The sequence below is a fragment of the Elephas maximus genome, chromosome 17, assembly GCF_024166365.1.
Source record: "Elephas maximus indicus isolate mEleMax1 chromosome 17, mEleMax1 primary haplotype, whole genome shotgun sequence".
NCBI lineage: Eukaryota > Metazoa > Chordata > Mammalia > Proboscidea > Elephantidae > Elephas > Elephas maximus.
In genome coordinates, this window is record NC_064835.1 from 9519434 (window position 1) to 9538145 (window position 18712).

The 18712-nt window shown below is 51.5% G+C and overlaps 2 protein-coding genes across 5 annotated transcripts in view; one reads left to right on the forward strand and one right to left on the reverse strand.

The window, feature by feature from the left end:
• Positions 1 to 17829, reverse strand: part of PCSK7 (proprotein convertase subtilisin/kexin type 7) — a 29000-nt gene extending 11171 nt beyond the window's left edge. Inside the window, exons 1-12 of one of the 2 annotated variants that reach the window (XM_049856180.1) lie at positions 17673 to 17827; positions 16032 to 16160; positions 15090 to 15569; positions 12650 to 12784; positions 11686 to 11851; positions 10078 to 10168; positions 9039 to 9093; positions 8487 to 8625; positions 6926 to 7026; positions 3089 to 3256; positions 2402 to 2509; positions 1811 to 1913 (exon numbers count right to left, since the gene is read on the reverse strand). In XM_049856180.1, coding sequence (XP_049712137.1) covers positions 1811 to 1913; positions 2402 to 2509; positions 3089 to 3256; positions 6926 to 7026; positions 8487 to 8625; positions 9039 to 9093; positions 10078 to 10168; positions 11686 to 11851; positions 12650 to 12784; positions 15090 to 15557 — 1534 coding nt within the window. In that variant the 5' untranslated portion in view covers positions 15558 to 15569; positions 16032 to 16160; positions 17673 to 17827. Of the gene's footprint in view, positions 1 to 1810; positions 1914 to 2401; positions 2510 to 3088; positions 3257 to 6925; positions 7027 to 8486; positions 8626 to 9038; positions 9094 to 10077; positions 10169 to 11685; positions 11852 to 12649; positions 12785 to 15089; positions 15570 to 16031; positions 16161 to 17672 lie in introns of both variants that reach the window. The other variant, XM_049856181.1, reaches the window with a different exon arrangement.
• An 82-nt stretch (positions 17830 to 17911) lies between these two features.
• The window catches only part of RNF214 (ring finger protein 214), a 55869-nt gene continuing 55068 nt past the window's right edge, over positions 17912 to 18712 (forward strand). For 2 of the 3 annotated variants that reach the window (XM_049856182.1, XM_049856184.1), the window contains exon 1: positions 17912 to 18555. The gene's annotated coding sequence lies outside the window, so the exon portion shown is untranslated. The remainder of the gene's footprint in view (positions 18556 to 18712) is intronic. The other variant, XM_049856183.1, reaches the window with a different exon arrangement.

Consider the following 18712-nt stretch of genomic DNA (forward strand, 5'->3'; position numbering starts at 1 on the left):
CTATCTTAAGGATGTTCAGCTCTCTCCACCTTACAAAAAGTTCACTCTCAGCTTCCAGGCACTGAATCCCCAGAACCTGGTGGAAAGACTATGACTTGGCTGTAGGGGAAGAGGTTTCCTGACTGAGACTGAGTTGCTCAACTCTACATGAACTGGACTTACTTCCTTCAACTTCCAAGTAGGCTCACAAGTTGTACCTTCTGTTCTTTCTGCTCAGGGGTAAATGTAGTCACGTCAGAGGGGAAGACATCTTTGCTGACATCAGAAATTAGCAGCGCTCCTGCTTGCTGCCTTGCAAACAGATGAAGGTCTCCACGGCAAACACCCTTGAGTCTTCACCTCTCTTTTCTTCATCCTTCTCTTCCCATTATACCACCTCCCACCCTGCCTCACCTAGAACAATTTGTCCTTTATTTCTCTTGCTTCCTGGTGACAAACACAAGCAGTTGCCCAGGAAGCCTCAATACCTAGGGAAGTTTGTCAGACATTCTCAGCCAACATCCACTGGTTAGTGGGAAGCAGAGAATGACAAAGCTGGAAAGGGCCCTAAAACTCTTCTAATTCAACTCGCTCACTTGACAGATGTGCCTGTGGGTTACTTTGTTACTTAAATGATGGGAAGCAGTCCTAGATGGCTGATAAAAGTTAAAAGGCATTCTACCTCCAAGACATGCTTGCGCAAAGCCAGGTGGTTCCGACTGGGCTGCATTCTTGGGAATGTTCCTGTACTTCTCTGCCTTGGCTGATGGGTACGCCCTTTCCAAGACAGCATGCCTTTTACGGAAAATGCAATCAATGGGGCCCATGGATTTCCTTCCACGTAGAGGGGAGCTGGGCAAGGCCTGGACATGATTAAGGAGAGAGACAACTGAACTCTTCTTGGTAAAACCTCCACCCAAGGGGAGCTGCCCGACTTGCCCTTCTGAGCTCCTTTCTTTGGCTGTTCCATCTCCTACTGCTGTTCTGGGTTGGTCACTTCTTAGGAGGATGGGAAAAGTGAGGACAGAGTTCTGGTTTGAGCACTGAGCATGACACGCTCCAACCATCACCAAAAAAGCAGTGAATAACTCTGCTTGTCAAAATTCCTCCAGGAGCTGGGTGTAGGAGGACACTCTGAGGTGGGAACTCTAGGAGATGTGTAGACAGATGACCCTCCAGCACAGTGTTCTAATCCAGCTCTCTCTTCTCTGGGAAAAGGTTCAACCTCTGTGCTCACCACAAAAACCACGCCACTGACCTAGAAGATGTATACCCCTCGCCCCTTCAGGGCAATGCCAGTGACTGACCCTGGGCTCAACAGAGGCAGGGGCAGAAGCAGGCAGCCGAAGTCTGGGGAGGCCTCTGCTCCACCCCACCCCAACAGACAGATCTGATTCTGTGTATTAGGTAAGCATGAGAATCAAAGGAAGAAATTCTCAATGTCTCTACTTTGTCCAAAGGCCACTGGGCTGAACAGAGTTGTCTGGCAAGTTCTTAGCACAGAAGTCAAATGATCTTCTTTCTACTCTTGCCTAGTCTCCCCAAGTCCCAAACCCACTCCTCCCACCAGCCCTTCTAATCAGTTAATCTGCAGCTCCTTTTCACAAGTAGTAACTCAGGAGAAAGGTCTTGTTTTGAGCAGCCAGGGGGCCAGCCAGCTCAGAAGCAGCAACATGTCCTAAAATGGTCAAAGAAAACTCCACAGGTTTGGCTGGAGTTCAGCTCATAAAGAAAGGGGGGTAGAATCCGGCAGGGAGGATGAGTTTAACTTCCCCATCTCCCTGCCCAAAACCTCAGGCCCAAGATTAACCCCTTTTTGCTGACTACTTACCATTCCACAGGACCTCCAGGGAACGGGGGGACAGTGGAATAGCCTTGTTCTCTTTTAACACAGGACTGACATATGAAGCTAAATAAGGGACAGATGTCCAGATCTATTAAAGGAAAGGGAGGAATGGGGGATGAACAAGCAAGATCATTACATACGCACACACACACACTCATCAATATAATGTTTAAGGTCTAGCTTTCTTTACTTTTATCTCCTTATTACCTTATGTTGCTCCAAGACCTCGTGACACCTAAGGTCTTGCTGACACTCTGGAACGTTCCCTATGGCACCAAACCAATGAGGGTGTGGCTGTGTCAAAGGGGGAGATGAGAACCAGCACCCTGAGAGCCCCGAGCTATACTCAGGTCCCACTTACTCTCTACTACTAGTTTGGAAGCTTTAATTAGTGTTGACTCTACCTTTTCATTTGTATAATGGGTATCGGCTGGGATGAGGGTATAAGCGGACAAATAAACAAAATGGGTGAGTATTTCTTAAGCACCAATGATGTGCCAGGCAATGTTTCAGGCAGTTAGCCCCCTCCCTGAGATACTCCACACGGGGTGCCCTGCCCTGCTACCACCTGTTCACCTTGGCTGCGTTGACGAGTCTCCACGCGTTGAGTAGGCCGAAGCCATGCTGGTGGCTATGGCTGAAGCCTGCCTCGTTGGTGACCCAATCTGCACGGCGATCCTCATACTAAAAGGACAGAGGTCCTGGTTACTCTCCTGCATTTCCAGTGTCATCTTAACATCCTAACTCTGGTTTCCCTGCCTGTCTGGCTTACCGATCCCATCAAGACTCTCTCACTAAGGTTACTAGGGATGGATCCCCAAGGAAAACTGGGACAAAAGGTCAAAGCCCCATGATGTCACCATCCCAATCGCTTGCTTCTAAAGACGGGAGCTAGAAGGCACAGGCTCCGGAGTAAGGGAGCCCAGCCAGAGCTCTCCTCTGCAGGTAAAATGGCATCAGGCAAACCCGTTGCCATACATTCCCACTCATAGTGACCCTACAAGACAGAGCAGAACTGCCCCATAGGGTTTTCAAGGAACGGCTGGTGGATTTGAACTGCTGACCTTTTGGTTAGCAGCTGTAGCTCTTAACCATTGTGCCACCACAAGCACAAATGAGGTCAGGTCTGTGGTCTTGACAGGGACTTGGCACCTAGCATTTGGGACATTTTGAATCTGAGGCCTCCTGGTACCTGGAAATCCTTAGAAGCAGAACTCTGGGGTAGGTCGGGCTGGGCTGTGTGTCCACCTGCTGGAATCTCACCTGGGTGGCTGTGAAGACAATGATGTGCTGGACATCACGCCATGTGAGGCAGGGCCGCACCTGCAGCATCAGGGCTATCATGCCGGCTGCCAGAGGAGCTGCGGCTGAGGTCCCTGTGTGGCTCTCGGTGCAGCCTGTGCCCCTCTGAAGGTCCCAGTCGGTGGTCACCTGGGAAGTGAAATGGGGAGGGGAGTGGATTAGAGACTGAGTTGAAAGGTATTGTGAACAGAGGGGACAGGACCGGTCCTCAGACTGGGACTCTCAGGCGGGTCCTGCTTTTGTTGGAGCTGAGTCTCTGACCAGAGGGAAGCCCTCTAGCAGGTCAGGAAAATGGAGATCCTCAGTCCTTCTAGGCTCACAAGAGAACCTCTGGAGAACCGAAGAAAGGGTAGTAAAAATGAGTTACTTATAAGGATCGGGTTGTATGGGGAAAGACGACGGAGATGTGGGAGAGGCCCGAAGCACAGAGAAGGGTTTTCCGACTCTCGTACCTCTAATAGTCCATTTCCCAGATTCTCCACCCCAATCCTCTAACCTCCACAGCCATGCCAGACAGAGGAAGTGGCCTGGGAGCTCCTGGGCCCCAGCTGGAGCTGGGACAACAGTGACGGCACCGTTCAAGGAAATTCAACTTGGCAGCTCTGCGATAGGGGCTGGGGTGACATCAGTGCAAACAAAGGGTGTTTGTTCTCAGGGAGAGAGACCTGTCTCCTTGCCACCCTGTAGGCACGATGTGGGCTTAGTATCTACACTACTGGCCTGCCCTGGCAACCTACAGGACAAGCTGCCTCGCTGCTCAGGGCAAGGGTGCCTCAGTTTGGTTTCTGTGCCTCCCTTCTCTACTTGGTTCTGAGATGGGAGGCGAGCGTGGGAGTGGGGGCGAGGAGAGTTGCTCGTACTGGGGAGGGCATCATAAGTTCTCTTCATGCTGTAACCAACCTGGAGCCACAAAGGGTTTCCCTGAGGAGGGCCCTCCTGAAATCTGCCCTCCGCCACCAGAACTCTGGATCCTTAGCCCATGGTGCCAGTGTTAAGACCAGAGAATTTCTTTCTTTCAAACTTCTCTTCTGGTCAGATACCAGGGTGCTGACTTCTGCCAAGAGCTGCCCCTTCTCCATTGTACTCACTGCTTCCCTCCCAGCTGCCACAGCAGCTGCCAAGAGATGTAATTTTTCACTCAGACACCGTGCACTCCCAAGAAGAAAACGGAAAACAATTCTCCAAGTTGCAGTCTCAATGAGAGTGGGGCGCCTTGTCTATGCCAGGCAGCAGATTGATTTCTTCCTGTTAAGGAAACGGCCTCATGATGACAGTCTAGTATGCGGCTGTGAAGTCTGTGAGCTGCCTCTGGTGGCAGGCACCTCTGGCAGTTGCAGGAAAGTCCAGAAAGCTGCCACAGACAGCCAAATGGTGGGAAGCACATGCCTCCATGGCCTGCCCTCGGAGACAGCTCCACCTAGCTCCCTGGCCATTACATAGAAACCGGCAACAGGGGGTTCCAAGAAAAGGACATTCCAAACATGGGAATTTGGCTAAGCAAACTCTCCTTTCCTTTCTAGACAAATCATAGCTTGGATGGAAGGTGGGGGTGGGAGAAAAACTTGAGTTGAATCAGGAAGAGAAAAGCCAGGCACTGCCAAGCAAGGGTAATAAGTTATCCTAGGAAGCCTTCTTCAGCCCCTGGCTGGGGTAGGGGTGGGCTGGGTCCCCTAGGCTTTTACCAGGAGGTGACAGGCATAGTATGCTCTCATTCTCCCTCCAAACGTAGCCTGGCCTGGGTGGGTGCCCTCTGTGCACAGACCCCAGCCTGCTGAGCAAAGCCTCTCTTGCCCTTTTGCTTTAGTCTGCTCCCTCTTCCCTTCTCCCAGGGCTCCGGGTGGGGGTGTGGGGGTCAACTGGCACAGAGCCTTGGAATACTGTTTTGACCAGAAGTCATTTATTGGCAAAGCAAAACTCCAGTTTTGGAAAATGAATTTGACCCAGCGGGAAGACAAAGCAGCCTAATTCTCGCTACCCCTCCCCCTCTCCCAGGCCTCCCACCCCAGGCCACTGGAGAAATCTGAAACCACGTGGTTCCAGCCCAGCTCTTGGAGCCTCCAGTCCCATATCAGTCCATTCTGGGCCACAGGACATGCAGATAGTTCTAGGATGGTAGTCCAGGGACCTGGCTGTAACCTGCTGCGGGGAGCTAAGCCCAGCTGGGTGTAGCAACAGATCCTGAATTCCTGACAAGAGTTCCACTGGCTAGAGAAGCCCCACTCCCTTGCTCCGATCCCTTATTTGCTGTGTCTCTGATCAGAGCTCTGAGGAGAGACATTTCCCCGCCTCCTTTCCCACCCACCCCATAAAGACAAGCTCTAAGGAGAGACACCTCCCCGCCCCCTTCCCACCCACCCCAGAAAGACAAGCTCTGAGGAGAGACACCTCCCCGCCCCCTTCCCACCCACCCCAGAAAGACAAGCTCTGAGGAGAGACACCTCCCCGCCCCCTTCCCACCCACCCCAGAAAGACAAGCTCTGAGGAGAGACACCTCCCCGCCCCCTTCCCACCCACCCCAGAAAGACAAGCTCTGAGGAGAGACACCCCCCCGCCCCCTTCCCACCCACCCCAGAAAGACAAGCTCTGAGGAGAGACACCTCCCCGCCCCCTTCCCACCCACCCCAGAAAGACAAGCTCTGAGGAGAGACACCTCCCCGCCCCCTTCCCACCCACCCCAGAAAGACAAGCTCTGAGGAGAGACACCTCCCCGCCCCCTTCCCACCCACCCCAGAAAGACAAGCTCTGAGGAGAGACACCTCCCCGCCCCCTTCCCACCCACCCCAGAAAGACAAGCTCTGAGGAGAGACACCTCCCCGCCCCCTTCCCACCCACCCCAGAAAGACAAGCTCTGAGGAGAGACACCTCCCCGCCCCCTTCCCACCCACCCCAGAAAGACAAGCTCTGAGGAGAGACACCTCCCCGCCCCCTTCCCACCCACCCCAGAAAGACAAGCTCTGAGGAGAGACACCTCCCCGCCCCCTTCCCACCCACCCCAGAAAGACAAGCTCTGAGGAGAGACACCTCCCCGCCCCCTTCCCACCCACCCCAGAAAGACAAGCTCTGAGGAGAGACACCTCCCCGCCCCCTTCCCACCCACCCCAGAAAGACAAGCTCTGAGGAGAGACACCTCCCCGCCCCCTTCCCACCCACCCCAGAAAGACAAGCTCCACGTTTACTGCCGAGAATGAACATGACTAGAACTCACAGTAGTTACATAAGGTCTGAATAGCAACGGAATGATGAGGCTCAGTTTTTAAACCCGCAACAATTAGCCAAAGGCCAAATTCTACCAAATGGAGACATTCCAAAGTTGTTTAATCAACATGATGCTTAGTAGTGCCCATGTGATATCTACGTTTTAAGTTAAAAATTTTAAGATAAGTCTTAGATACAAAAGCAAAGAAGAGAAGGAAGGAAGGGACAGGAAAGCTGGACAAAGGAAAACAGGGAACCCTGGGTGGAGAAGGAGAGATGGTTGACACATCGCGGGGTTGGCAACCAATGTCACAAAACAATCTGTGTATTAACTGTTTAATGAGAAACTAATTTGCTCTGTAAATTTTCACCTAAATCACAATTAAAAAAAAATTTTTTTTAAAGATATGAACCACTTATGCAGATTTATTCAGAGTCCTCAGCTCTGTTCTTCTAAGGGTAGCAAACCTGAAGAGGCATAGATCTGCCAGGGAAAAGGAACCTGAGGGGCAGGACAGGGGAGCAGGAACAAAAAAAGTAAGGCTGAGATGCCTGAGAGAAGGCTCGCCAGGGGCAGGGGAGGAGGGCCGGGGAGGCACTCACGATGCTCCGGAGCAGCTTGTCCCCACCACTGAAGGTGACTGCTAGCATGGAGGCACACTCCTCTGCGTAGAAAGGCATCTGCCCCTCCTCATCCACAGCACCTGGGACAGAGGGGGACCAATGGGAGCTGGGATAACGAGTAAGTCCTCTAGCAAACCCCCTCCCTCCAAAAAAAAAAACCATGTTGCCAGTAAGTCAATTCTAACTCAGGGCAGCCCCACGAGTGTCACCGCAGAACCTCGCTTCAACCCCACGAGTGTCACCGCAGAACCTCGCTTCAACCCCACGGGTGTCACCGCAGAACCTCGCTTCAACCCCACGGGTGTCACCGCAGAACCTCGCTTCAACCCCACGGGTGTCACCGCAGAACCTCGCTTCAACCCCACGGGTGTCACCGCAGAACCTCGCTTCAACCCCACGGGTGTCACCGCAGAACCTCGCTTCAACCCCACGGGTGTCACCGCAGAACCTCGCTTCAACCCCACGGGTGTCACCGCAGAACCTCGCTTCAACCCCACGGGTGTCACCGCAGAACCTCGCTTCAACCCCACGGGTGTCACCGCAGAACCTCGCTTCAACCCCACGGGTGTCACCGCAGAACCTCGCTTCAACCCCACGGGTGTCACCGCAGAACTTCGCTTCAACCCCAGGAGTGTCACCGCAGAACTTCGCTTCAACCCCAGGAGTGTCATCGCAGAACCTCGCTTCACAGGGTTTTCTTGTCTGCAACCTTTACGGAAGCAGTTTGCCAGATCTTTCTTCCGTGGAGCCACTGGGTGGGTTCAAACCACCACCTTTAGGTTAGCGGCCAATCCCAAAGCACCTGTACTACCTAGGCTCCTGTGCAGGGGCCTGATAATAACCAGAATTACCTTTCGGTTTTCCTCTGGAGGCCGTCCTGAGTTAAAAAAATGATCTCAGTGGCCCAGGTCCCCCAGCGTGCCCAAGCTCCTCACCCAAGTAGGCAGCCTCGAGTGGCGGAGTCCCCTTCTGCCCTGATACCATGCTTTCAGTAGGCTCCAGGGTAAAACAGGAGGCACTGCACCTCCATACCCACGCACTCATTCATCCATTTGTTTTCTCACAAACATTTATTAAGTATCTACTTTGAATCACACAATACGCTCGACACGTGGTCTGTGGAAAAGGCCATCATCCTGACTCAAGGAGTGTAGGGTCTAGCAGGAAGTTGAGGAAGTCAATAAACACAATTTGGGAGTGGCAAATGCTATGATACGGAGCACAGGTAAAGGCACTCAAGTTAGGGCAACGGAAAGCCAGGGAAGGCTTCCAGCAGGAGGCAGATGGCCCATGAAAAGAGATGCCAGAGTAGAGGCTAACCAGCTGTGGTGGAGGTGGGCTGAAAGTGTTCCCAGGGTATGGTGACATCCCAGGACGTTCTGAGAGCCTTCGAGAGCAGGTCCAGTCCCTCCTAACTATCTGAGCCTGCAGGTAAGATCATGCTAACAGAAAGACACACTGAAGCAGAGCCACACCAAAATACACCCTGGGTGACATGCGCACGCACACACACACAAAGGCAGAACCACTCGGTCACTACCTATGGTGACGGTGTAGATGGAGTTGGCGTAGCCATCGTAGTTGCAGTTGTCGTTGTGCTGGCCCCCGTTGCCACTGGCTACCACAAAGATGCTCCCGAATCCCTGGCGCCCAGCGATTACCCCATGCTGCAAGGCAGCCTAAGAAAAAAAACGTTAGGGTATCAGTGGAGAAGCTCTGAAGACCTCTATCCACCATACCAGTCACCCTTTCTTCCCCTTCTAGAAACCAGGGGAAAAAAGCTCAAAGGGCACTGGGCATAGGGAAGAGATTCAAAGATGAACATAAGATGGGGAGGAAGCTGTTAGCCGAGAGCTGTCTGAACGGATGATACAGGGTTGGGAATGGGGGGCTGACAGCAAAATCAGAGAGTCAATCTCAAAGCATTCTGCCATTTATCTTGGAGAGCTAGTGCTCCCTTATGCTCCCGTACTCTCCCTGAAAGGTAGTAGGGCTAGGTGGCATAGGTCTGGCACTGCAAATGGGGGTGGGCTGGGGAGAGGGACTGAACGAAGAGGGTGGTCTAGGTCTCCCAACAGCCTCATGCATTTACCTTTCCAAGCTGATGGGGTCCATCCACTGTCTTTCCGTCATCATCTGGTCCCCAGCTGTTAAGGAATACCCAGGGTGAAGAGCCAGGGCCAGGCTGTGGCTACCCACCCCAGGCCTTCCCGTCTCAGCTGACTGCCCCTCTGCCTGGGGATTTTATTTACCTCCCAAGGGTTGTTCCTGTTCAGAGTCCCTATGATTAACAGGCGTGGGGTTTAAAGACGTTCCCAGGCCTTCCCTCACTCCAAAGTGGAAAACAGAAGTATGTGCTAAGGGTCTTTTTTTCCTTGTAAGCTTGCCAGGTTTAGGACTAATTTAATGTGCTCCTAAAAATCCTTTTTCAGGTCCCAGAGAGCAGTAGACAGTGCACAGTGGTAGACAGGGATTGTGGGTCACTCCTCTCCTGATCTAGGAATCTAATACTAGGCTTGATGGTAGGACACCCACAAAGGAAATGTTCAGTCTGTGTGAGTTCCTGGTTCTTAGGCTGAGGAGTTCTTTATTCTTTCTCTAAGAGGGTGCATACCTTCTGGATGATGTCACAGATTTACGGGAGGTACTGGCTAGGGGGAAGGGTAGGTGCCATCCACGCCATGGGGGCAGCCCAATCCCAGCGCCTCCTCATCCACCCCCACCCTAGCCATAACCGGAAGCTGGATGTGCATTCACATGTGTGGGGTGGCAGGGGTCGGTGCAGGCCTTAAGCTTACCCACGGTAGGCGAGGAAAACTCACTTTCTCCCAGAGGTCTGATGAGTTTAGAGAACAAATAAATGGGATGGTGGGGTAGTCTAGAGGACTCCTCACGTGGTAAGTTGATTATTGGGGGAATACTTGATTCTAAACATAGGCCTGAAGATAGGGAAGCCAGTGGCTGGGGATTGGGAGAAAGCCCAATTGAGGGCAATGTACGCAGAGCCTCCCCTTAAGATGAACCCCGTAAGGAGAGTCCTGCAAGATTCAGTCTAGTGTGCTGTACTTAGAGGATTAGTTCCAGGTGCTCAAGCCTCTGGCCTTCTCACCTGCTTCCTGGCAATGCCTCACCTGCAGCTGTAGATGTCATTGATCTGATAGTGCTTGTTGAACGCCACAGCCTCCATGCTGTCTGTGAGGGGTCCATCCAGTACCCGGATACCTAGGCATTGAAGGGCACATCAGCTCAACAATGCCGGTCCCACAAGAAACTAGTAATAGTTCTGGTCCCCTAGATGTGGAACTGGGTGTTGGGGAGCCATAGGTGAGAGACTTGTATTTCCCTGTTTGCTTTTTTGTACCTTTGGAGTTTTTGCACCATGTATATGTATTGTTGTTGTTCTATACCGTTACGTAGATTTTGACTCATGGTGACCCTACAGGACAGAGTAGAATTGCCTCACAGGGTTTCCTAGGCTGTAATCTTTATGGGAGCAGATCGCCAAGTCTTTTCTTCCACGGAGTGGCTGGTAGGTTCAAACTGCTGACCTTTTGGTTAGCAGCTGAGCACTTAACCATTATGCCACCAGGGCTCTTTGTATACATATTAAAAAAAAAAAAAAATTTTTTTTTTTGATTTATATATACATATTACTTATCCAAAAATATTTTTTAATGTAATGTTGGGTCTTAGGCTTTAAGGATCACGGGGTTTGATGGGAAGAGTGACAGGCCAGAATATAGGCCACCAAGGTTCCCTTCTTATCTTCACCATCAATCACGTAAAACCTCCAGCACAGTGCTCGACACACAGGTATTCAGTAAATGGTACTCATTACTATTACAACTCCTATGAAGCCCGGGTGGATGCCTAGTTTCACCCTCTAAAATGGGGTGGGCCACATCCTGATAACCGCATAGGAACAAATTGGGCTTTGAAAGAAGGGCCTTGGACCTCGAGGGTTTCTGCCGCCCTCTGTAGGCTCGTTTACAGGAGACTGCTGCCCTCTGGTGGAGTATAAGGGGACTACAGCCAATCTATTGAGAGGTGAAGAAACCTCCAGTGGGTGATGGGGCTGCTGAGCTTCTTAAAAGGATGGAGAGTAGACAGTGACCGTCAATAGGTCTGAAAACTGGAGAGGTGGGAGATGAAAGAGAATCTTCCACAGACAGTGGGGTCATGGATGAAGATCAAATGAGAAAGCACTTTGTAAATTATGAAAATACAAGTATGCAAGTATAAGGTAGTCGAGTATTACAATGACCTGGGTCATATCTATTGCTGTCGAGTCAATTCTGACTCATAGTGACCCTATAGGACAGAGTAGAACTGCCCTATAGGGTTTCCGACGAATGCCTGGTGGATTCGAACTGCCTACTTCTTGGTTAGCAGCTGTAGCTGTTAACCACTACGCCACCAGGGTTTCCAGGTGACCTGGGTCATAGATAGGGGATAATCAGGAACCGAAAAAGGGGGGAGGTGACTGAGCAGGTGAGGCTTGGGACCTCCATTCCCCACACTGAGAGCACTTCCACTCTTTGTTTCATGTAGTGGGATTTTGCTGCTGAAAAACAAGTTTGGAAAACTACCCCACTGAGGAATGAGGAGGTGATTTGTCCCACAGAAACAAAGTTTCCCCTTTGCTGAGCGACGTGTTGAGGGCGGGATGGGGGAGGGGCAGGGAATGAAGACTCAGGGCAGTGGAAGCCTCCCAAGGCCAGCCTGGAAGACTGAGTTACCTGCTATGCGGCTGCCATATGCCACTCCTACTGCACAGAAGCTGTTGTTGGGCACCGCAGCAATCTCTCCCGCACATCTGGTGCCGTGGTGATTGCCATTCTCCACATCTGGGTGAGGCATGGGGTCTGGGTCATTAGAGTTGAGGTCATAGCTGCCCTCAGGGCTCTGAAATACAGGGTGAGGGGGTGTATGTAGTCATTCAGTGGTTAGGAGAGGTCAGCTCAGGGAGAGCGGGAACTGGGAGTTTGGGGCTCCAAGCCAGGGCATCAGACCCATCCCTCTCTGCAAACCGCATGGGCTACAAGTTTCTGAGCATAGGACACAACAGGGTAAAACTGAGAAGTGCCACAGCTCTCAGGACAAACTTATCTCTTGTCTATTATAGTAATGCACCCAGGAGACTGCTTCATGGCTGGGGAAACTTGGGATAAAAAGAGATTTAAAATTTAAAAAACCAAACCTGTTGCTGTCGAGTTGATTCTGACTCATACCAATCCTATAGGACAGAGTAGAACTGCCCCACAGGGTTTCCAAGGAGGGGCTGGTGCATTTGAATTGCCGACCTTTTGGTTGGCAGCTGTAGCTCTTAACCACTGAGCTACCAGGGCTCCAAAGGAGATTTAGGGCTACTTAAAGGCCAGGCTTTAGAGAGGAAGGTACTCAAAACTTCTGTGGAGAGGGAAACAGCCTATAAAGGTCATAGTTGCCAGGGCAAGGAATGGCAACAGGAAGCAGGATATACCTACCATCTGGGACTGCTCTCCCTTGCTGGGGTTAGAACTACCGCTGCACCTTAATTACTAGTGTGGAATGCTGGCTGGGGAGAAGGAGAAAAGGAAGAACACCCCACCTACCAGGTCCTTTTGTTTGGCCCAAAGACCTCTAGGAATGGAGACAAGCCTGAAGCAATATCAAGAAGGAGGTAAGACATGGGAGTGGGAGGGTCATTCCCGGGCCACTCACATAGTTGGGTGCAATGTCCTGGATGGTGTGCTCAACTCCGTCATCCACTACCACCACAGTCACCCCTCGCCCGGTTACATTGCGTTCCCATACACCTGTCACATTGATGTCCCTGCCGGGGCTCCGCCGGTTATTCTGAAGGAGAGACAGGGTCAGGAACTACTCCTAAAGCCTTGGAGATCCAGTGACACATAACATAACTCATAGAGAAACAAAGTTACAGCTAGAAGCCCTTTTCACCCTTGGCCAACCATCAGAGGTTGTGGGTCAGTAAATCTAGGTGAAGATAGAACCAAGGAGGGGGCGCAAGTGAGAGCTTTGCCATAGCCTTGGTCTCCAGGAAAGTTTGGCATCACTCACAGGTGATATGAGATGAAAAGAGTTATGGGTTGGATAATATAATTATTGTGCCAATGTTAGTAGTTAACATCTGAATAGTGTTTACCATGTGTCAGACACTGTTTTAAGCGCTTTACATACACTGATTCATTTACCCTGACCATAACTCTATTAGGTAGGTCCTATTATAATTGCCATTTTACAGTGGGGCAGCTGAGGCACAGAGGTTAAGCAGCTTGTCCCAAAGCACATGCTAGTAAATGACAGAGCTGGAATTTGAGCCCAGACAGCCCGACCCTGGCATCCATGCAGTAACCACTGCACAGGTTCTGTAGTACAGAGCACTGGGGAAGCAGAGCCCGAGGACTAAACACACCACTTGAAACCCACAGGTAATGGATGGGGCAACTGAAGACTGACAGGGTCAAAATCCCACAGAAGAGGCAGGGGAGGGGGACTTACTCTCTAGATAGTACCAAAAACCAAACCCACTGCTGTTGAGTCGATTCTCACTCATTGCAACCCTACAGAATAGAGAAGAACTGCCCCATAGGGTTTCCGAGGAGCTGCTGATGGATTCGAACTATGGACCTTTTAGTTAGCAACTATAGCTCTTAACCACCGCACCAAATGAAGGTGAAGTGTACACAGCTTGATGAAGGTAAACAATGTCACTAAAAAGTACACAAGAAAAAAAGGAACTGTTGGTAATTGCTACGGCATATATAATTTTGAAACAACAGCAAAAACAACCAAAAAAATATATGTGCGGGTATACATGTACGTATGCGGGCATGTATTTGTATAAAACCAAAACCAAACCCGCTGCCATCGTGTCAACTCTGACTCAGAGCGACCCTATAGGACAGAATAGAACCGCCTCATGGGGTTTCCAAGGAGTGGCTAGTGGATTCGAACTGCTGACCTTTTGGTCGGCAGCTGAGCTCTTAACCGCTGTGCCACCAGGGCTCCGTGTATGTGTACAGGTATGCGTATATAGGTGTAGGCATATGTACAGGTATATGCACATATGTAACTGCATACACATATATTCGTAAACATGATAAAGCACATAGGTGGGCACAGTTACACGTACTTCTTACACATAACCAAACACCTTCCGGGATTGGTTTTCTGGGTTTGAAGGGTTAGGATCATAGTCTTGTGGGACATCTAAGTCAATTGGCATAATATAGTTCATAAAGTATGTTCTACATCCTAGTTCGGAGAGTAGCATCTGAAGCATTAAAAGCTTGCAAGTGGCTATCTAAGATACAACTAGTGGTCTCTACTCCAGAACCAAAGAGAAAGAAGGAAACCAATGATTCAAAGAAGAAATTCGTCTACAGGACAGTCTACCCTGATACCAGAAGAACTAGATGATGCCCACCTACCACTTCTGACCATTCTAACCCGGGCCACGCCAGATGGACCCTGATAGAATGGGAGAAAAATGTGGAACAGAACCTTAAATTCCTTAGCTTAACTGGTAAAAAATCCCTGCCTTGAACATTATGCTCTTTTAAGAGCTATCTATGGTAGCTATGAGTTGAAATCCACTCTAGGGCAACTGGTTTTGTTTTAAATGGGGTTAAATTGACAACAGCAACTCAAAAGATTAGATAGGACCCTTAGGGCACAATGAGGCAATGTTAATGCGGGAGGAACAATTCCAAGAAGGGTGAGAATGGTTGTACAACTTGGAGAATGTCAACAATGTCACTGAGCTCTACAGGTAGAAACTTGAATTGGTGTATGTTTTGCTGTGTATATTCTCAACAACAAAATAAATTTCAAAAAAAAGAAAAAAAAAATCACCTATATGATACCAAATAGGTGAACAATTACTTTAGAACAAAGATGAGAACGTAAGGGGGCAGGGAAACTAGATGAATGGAAATGGAACAAAATGTTCACACATTGTGAAGAACATAACCAATGTCACCGAACAACTTGTGTAGAAATTATTGAATGGGAACCTAAACTGCTATGTAAACCTTCACCAAAAACTCAATAAAATCTCATTTTAAAATATCCCACTGAAGAACTGGACACCCAGAACATAACCTTCCGAAGCTGAAAACTGCAAGGCTGGACTCACCAGGTGCCACTGCTGCGGGAACTTGGGGTCATTGAAGTGGACGCTGCGTTTGGTTCGCTTTAACAGCCTCTGCTCCGAGTGCCAGCGCACTGCCTCGTGCTTGGCCAGCACGGCCTCTGCCTGCTGCCGGATGGCCTCTACCTGGTGGTCCTGCCTGTGCCCAGGTGGCTGGACAAAGAGGTAGTGCCCCTGGAGCTCCCCAATTCGTCCAGCGTTCAACAGCCCAGCGGCCTGGGCCAAGGCATCCGCCTGCAGCTCCAGGGTCTCCTTCTTCCCCTCACCTTCCAAGCTATTCAGATGCACAGCCCAGCTGAGCCCCCCTGGACCCTGGGCCTCAGGCCCTCCTGTCCCTGGCAGGCCCATGACCCAGGGGACCAGTAATAAGAGCCCAGCTAACTCCAGCCAGAGGCAGGAGGGCAGGCCCAGGGGGGCATCCAAGTGTGGCACTTTCAGCCTCCCCTTCAGCATCAGAGCAGTAGGCTGCAGACAAAGAAAAAAGATATCAGAGAGAAGAGAGTTACACTTGCAGGAATGTGAGAGAAAGACTTTGAGCTATCAATGTGTTACACCTGGAAACCCCTGATTCATCCCTTTTTAATTATTTGATTCCCTCTTCTTATTCACGTTTATCCCTTACCAGCAGATCTAAGCCCCCAGGTGGAGCGTGGGCCAGCCCTAGCCCCAGTCGATGACCTCCCATGGCACGATGGCTCAGTGCCCATTACACCAGATTATCAAGCTGACTGCCAGTTGCTAGCAGTCCCATGCTGCTCCTTCCCATTCTCGCCACTAACAGGGCTCAAAGTACATGCCATTCTACAAATTACTAGCAGAATCATGTCTGTTCTTTAAGAGGACAACTCCCCAACTCTTTTTTGGAGGGGTATCAATCTTTTCCCAGCTGACTTCTCAGTCCACTTGTCTTCAGGGCCCCATTCCCACCTGGACTTGGTGTGAGGCTGAGCTCCTGGTCTGGCTAACCACCTCACGCTCATTTTGTGCAAATGGAGAAAACGCATCACTTTCACTGTCAGTAGGGAAGTGTTTGATCTCTGAGCACAGACTGCAGACCTGTGGGCCCCAAGAACAGAAGAAAAAATGTTCTATCTAACCCAGAAAAACAAGCAGAGGCTAGTCACAAACTCTAGGGTCTGTGACCAAAGAATCTGGCCAATAATCAATTATCATTTCCAGGGATCTAAAATAGGTGACAGGCTGGGGCAGAATTGGTACGGTGAGGCCAAGTCAGCCTAAAACCCAAAAATCCTACTTCTTGGCCTAACCACCATGCCCATCCTCCTTTTATTCCCCCTAGCAACCCAGAAGAGGATTTGTATTGTGATCAAAAACCCCTCCTGAAAACGTAGGTAGTATGGCTTCCAAGAAGTCCCGGTGGAAAGTAACTTCCTGATTTGTGTATTTCTGTAAGGACACCAGGGGAACCAACAGTAGGCAAGAGGCAGGGGGAAACAGGAGAAAAGTCACAAATGGCAAGTGAAACTGAATGCATAAAGTCCAGGGCAAGCTAGCATTCAGGAGAGAAGAAATGATTGGAGCGCAACATTAAAGAGCTATCCCTAGTAGCCAGATCAGCAGGCTGGCTGGGAAGTGAGAGCAGGCCCCAACCTGGGACTGCCAGCCATGGTCTGATAGAAGCAGGGTATCAGGTCTTAGGAGCTCTCAAAGAAAAGGGTCAAATTAGAACTGGGGGGCAACCCTGGGGACAGGAACAGGCAAATGGGGTGGCAGAGTATGTGTGTACCTATTGGCGGCTGGGTTCCTCTAGAAGTCTCTGCACTCTAAGCATTACAGGAAAAGGAGTATTTTATTGAAAACTTCTTGGGAAGGGAGAGGAGAATTTACACCAAAAACCTCCATTCCACATCTCATTCTCTCTTAGAGCCCCAAGCATATTCCATCTCAAATTTCCCTCTGCCTCCCAGCAACCTCAATTGTCCCAAGATATTCAGGTTTCTTCCCCAGTGTGCATACCCTACTTAATAAAACAAAATCTCATTCCGTAGTGAGATACTAGTGACTCATCTAGACAGCTCTTTAAGTCTCAGTAGGTCCCACTTCCGATTTCTGGAAGAGAAGAGAAACCTGACTTCTTCCTTGTTTAGCTTTGGCAGAGCACCATTCTACTCCTCAGGCTTCTGGGACAGGAACCTTCAATACCCTGTGAAGGCAGATCTCAACCTTGCCCAACTGCTAGACCTATCTTTACAGATACCAGCTGCCAAGGGGGAAGAGTAATATAGGCGGCCCCGAGTCCAAGATCTTGCTCCCAAACGACTGTTCTTTTTGCAGGCTCCACGCCCTGTGTTCCTAGAAACCAGGTTATGTACGGGAGTCAGATTCGCTGATTCTCCCTCCTCAGCACTGATCGTTCCGTGCAATGTGCCGCTTTTCTCAGAGGAACTCATGCTATCCTGGAATCCAAGACGCTGGTGCCCCGTTTCCCTGGGTTCCCCCACCCCAGGACTGAAGCCGCCCCCTGTGCAGCTCCCTTAACCTCAGACACTGGCTCCCCTCAGTGCTAGGCTCCTCGGACTTCCAGCCCCCACCTAGTATCCAACTTACCCGCCCGGCTGCAGCTGCTGCGGCCGCCTCCCTGCGGAAACTCGCGGCTTCCCGGCAGCCGGAGGAGCCAGTGACAGGAGCATCACTTCCGCCCGGGTACGCAGCCAATGAGCGATGGGTCCTGCTGGCCCGTGACAGGGAGCGTCACTTCCGCCCCGGTACGCAGCCAATGAACGATGGGTCCTGCTGGCCAGTGACAGAAGCGTCACTTCCTCCCGGGTACGCAGCCAGTGAGCGACGGGTCCTGCTGGCCAGGCCCGACCGGCCCGGAGCAGCCGGCGACAGAGGAGTGGGATACCTCAGCCATGTTCTGCTTGTAGAGGAGCGTACGCACTTGCTGGGCTTTCCTCGCGGGCCCCACTGCCCGGAGTTCTCGGGGCATCTTCAACAGGGTCCCTCTCCAAAGGGTTGTTCTCCTTCATGGCGTCCTCTGAAAAGGTCATCTCGATTCCGACCTTTAAAAACAACTCATCCATCTTCTCCCTCTGACCGCCACGGACCCAATTCTCCCTGTAACCTTCCTAAAGAGGATCTTCCCTCTGCCAAGACTCCTTTCTTCTTGCAGTCGGATCTCCCTTCTACCCTGCGCCCCCGGAGAGTCCACTTTTATCTTCGGGGTCTTCTGCAGGATCCCTGTCCTGTAGCAGGTCCCTTCTCTCGCCGCCAGAGGGCGCCATCGGGGGCGGCGCGGCGCCACCGCGGCCTCTCCTCTCCCGGCCAGAGCCTCGCCCCCTTTCGCTCGTGCCGCCGGAAGTGGGCGGTGTCGCGTGCGGGCCGGCGCTGGACCCCTCCCCCCGTGGCTCGGCCGCCCCCTCCCTCGCTCCGCCCGCTCAGGTGCGTCCTGTCCCTGCCCCCTTCGCTCCCGGGGCGCGCGGCGCCGGAGGTGTGTGCGGGGCGGGCGCGCGGGGAGGGGGCCGCGATGCGAGGGCCGGAGGCGGGGGCCCGGGGAGGGGGCGGCCCGGGCGGGGGGCGTGGAGGGTGCTGGAAGGACGGGGCCCGAGGCCCTGGCCTGGGAGGGACGTGGGCTGGTGATGCGGTGG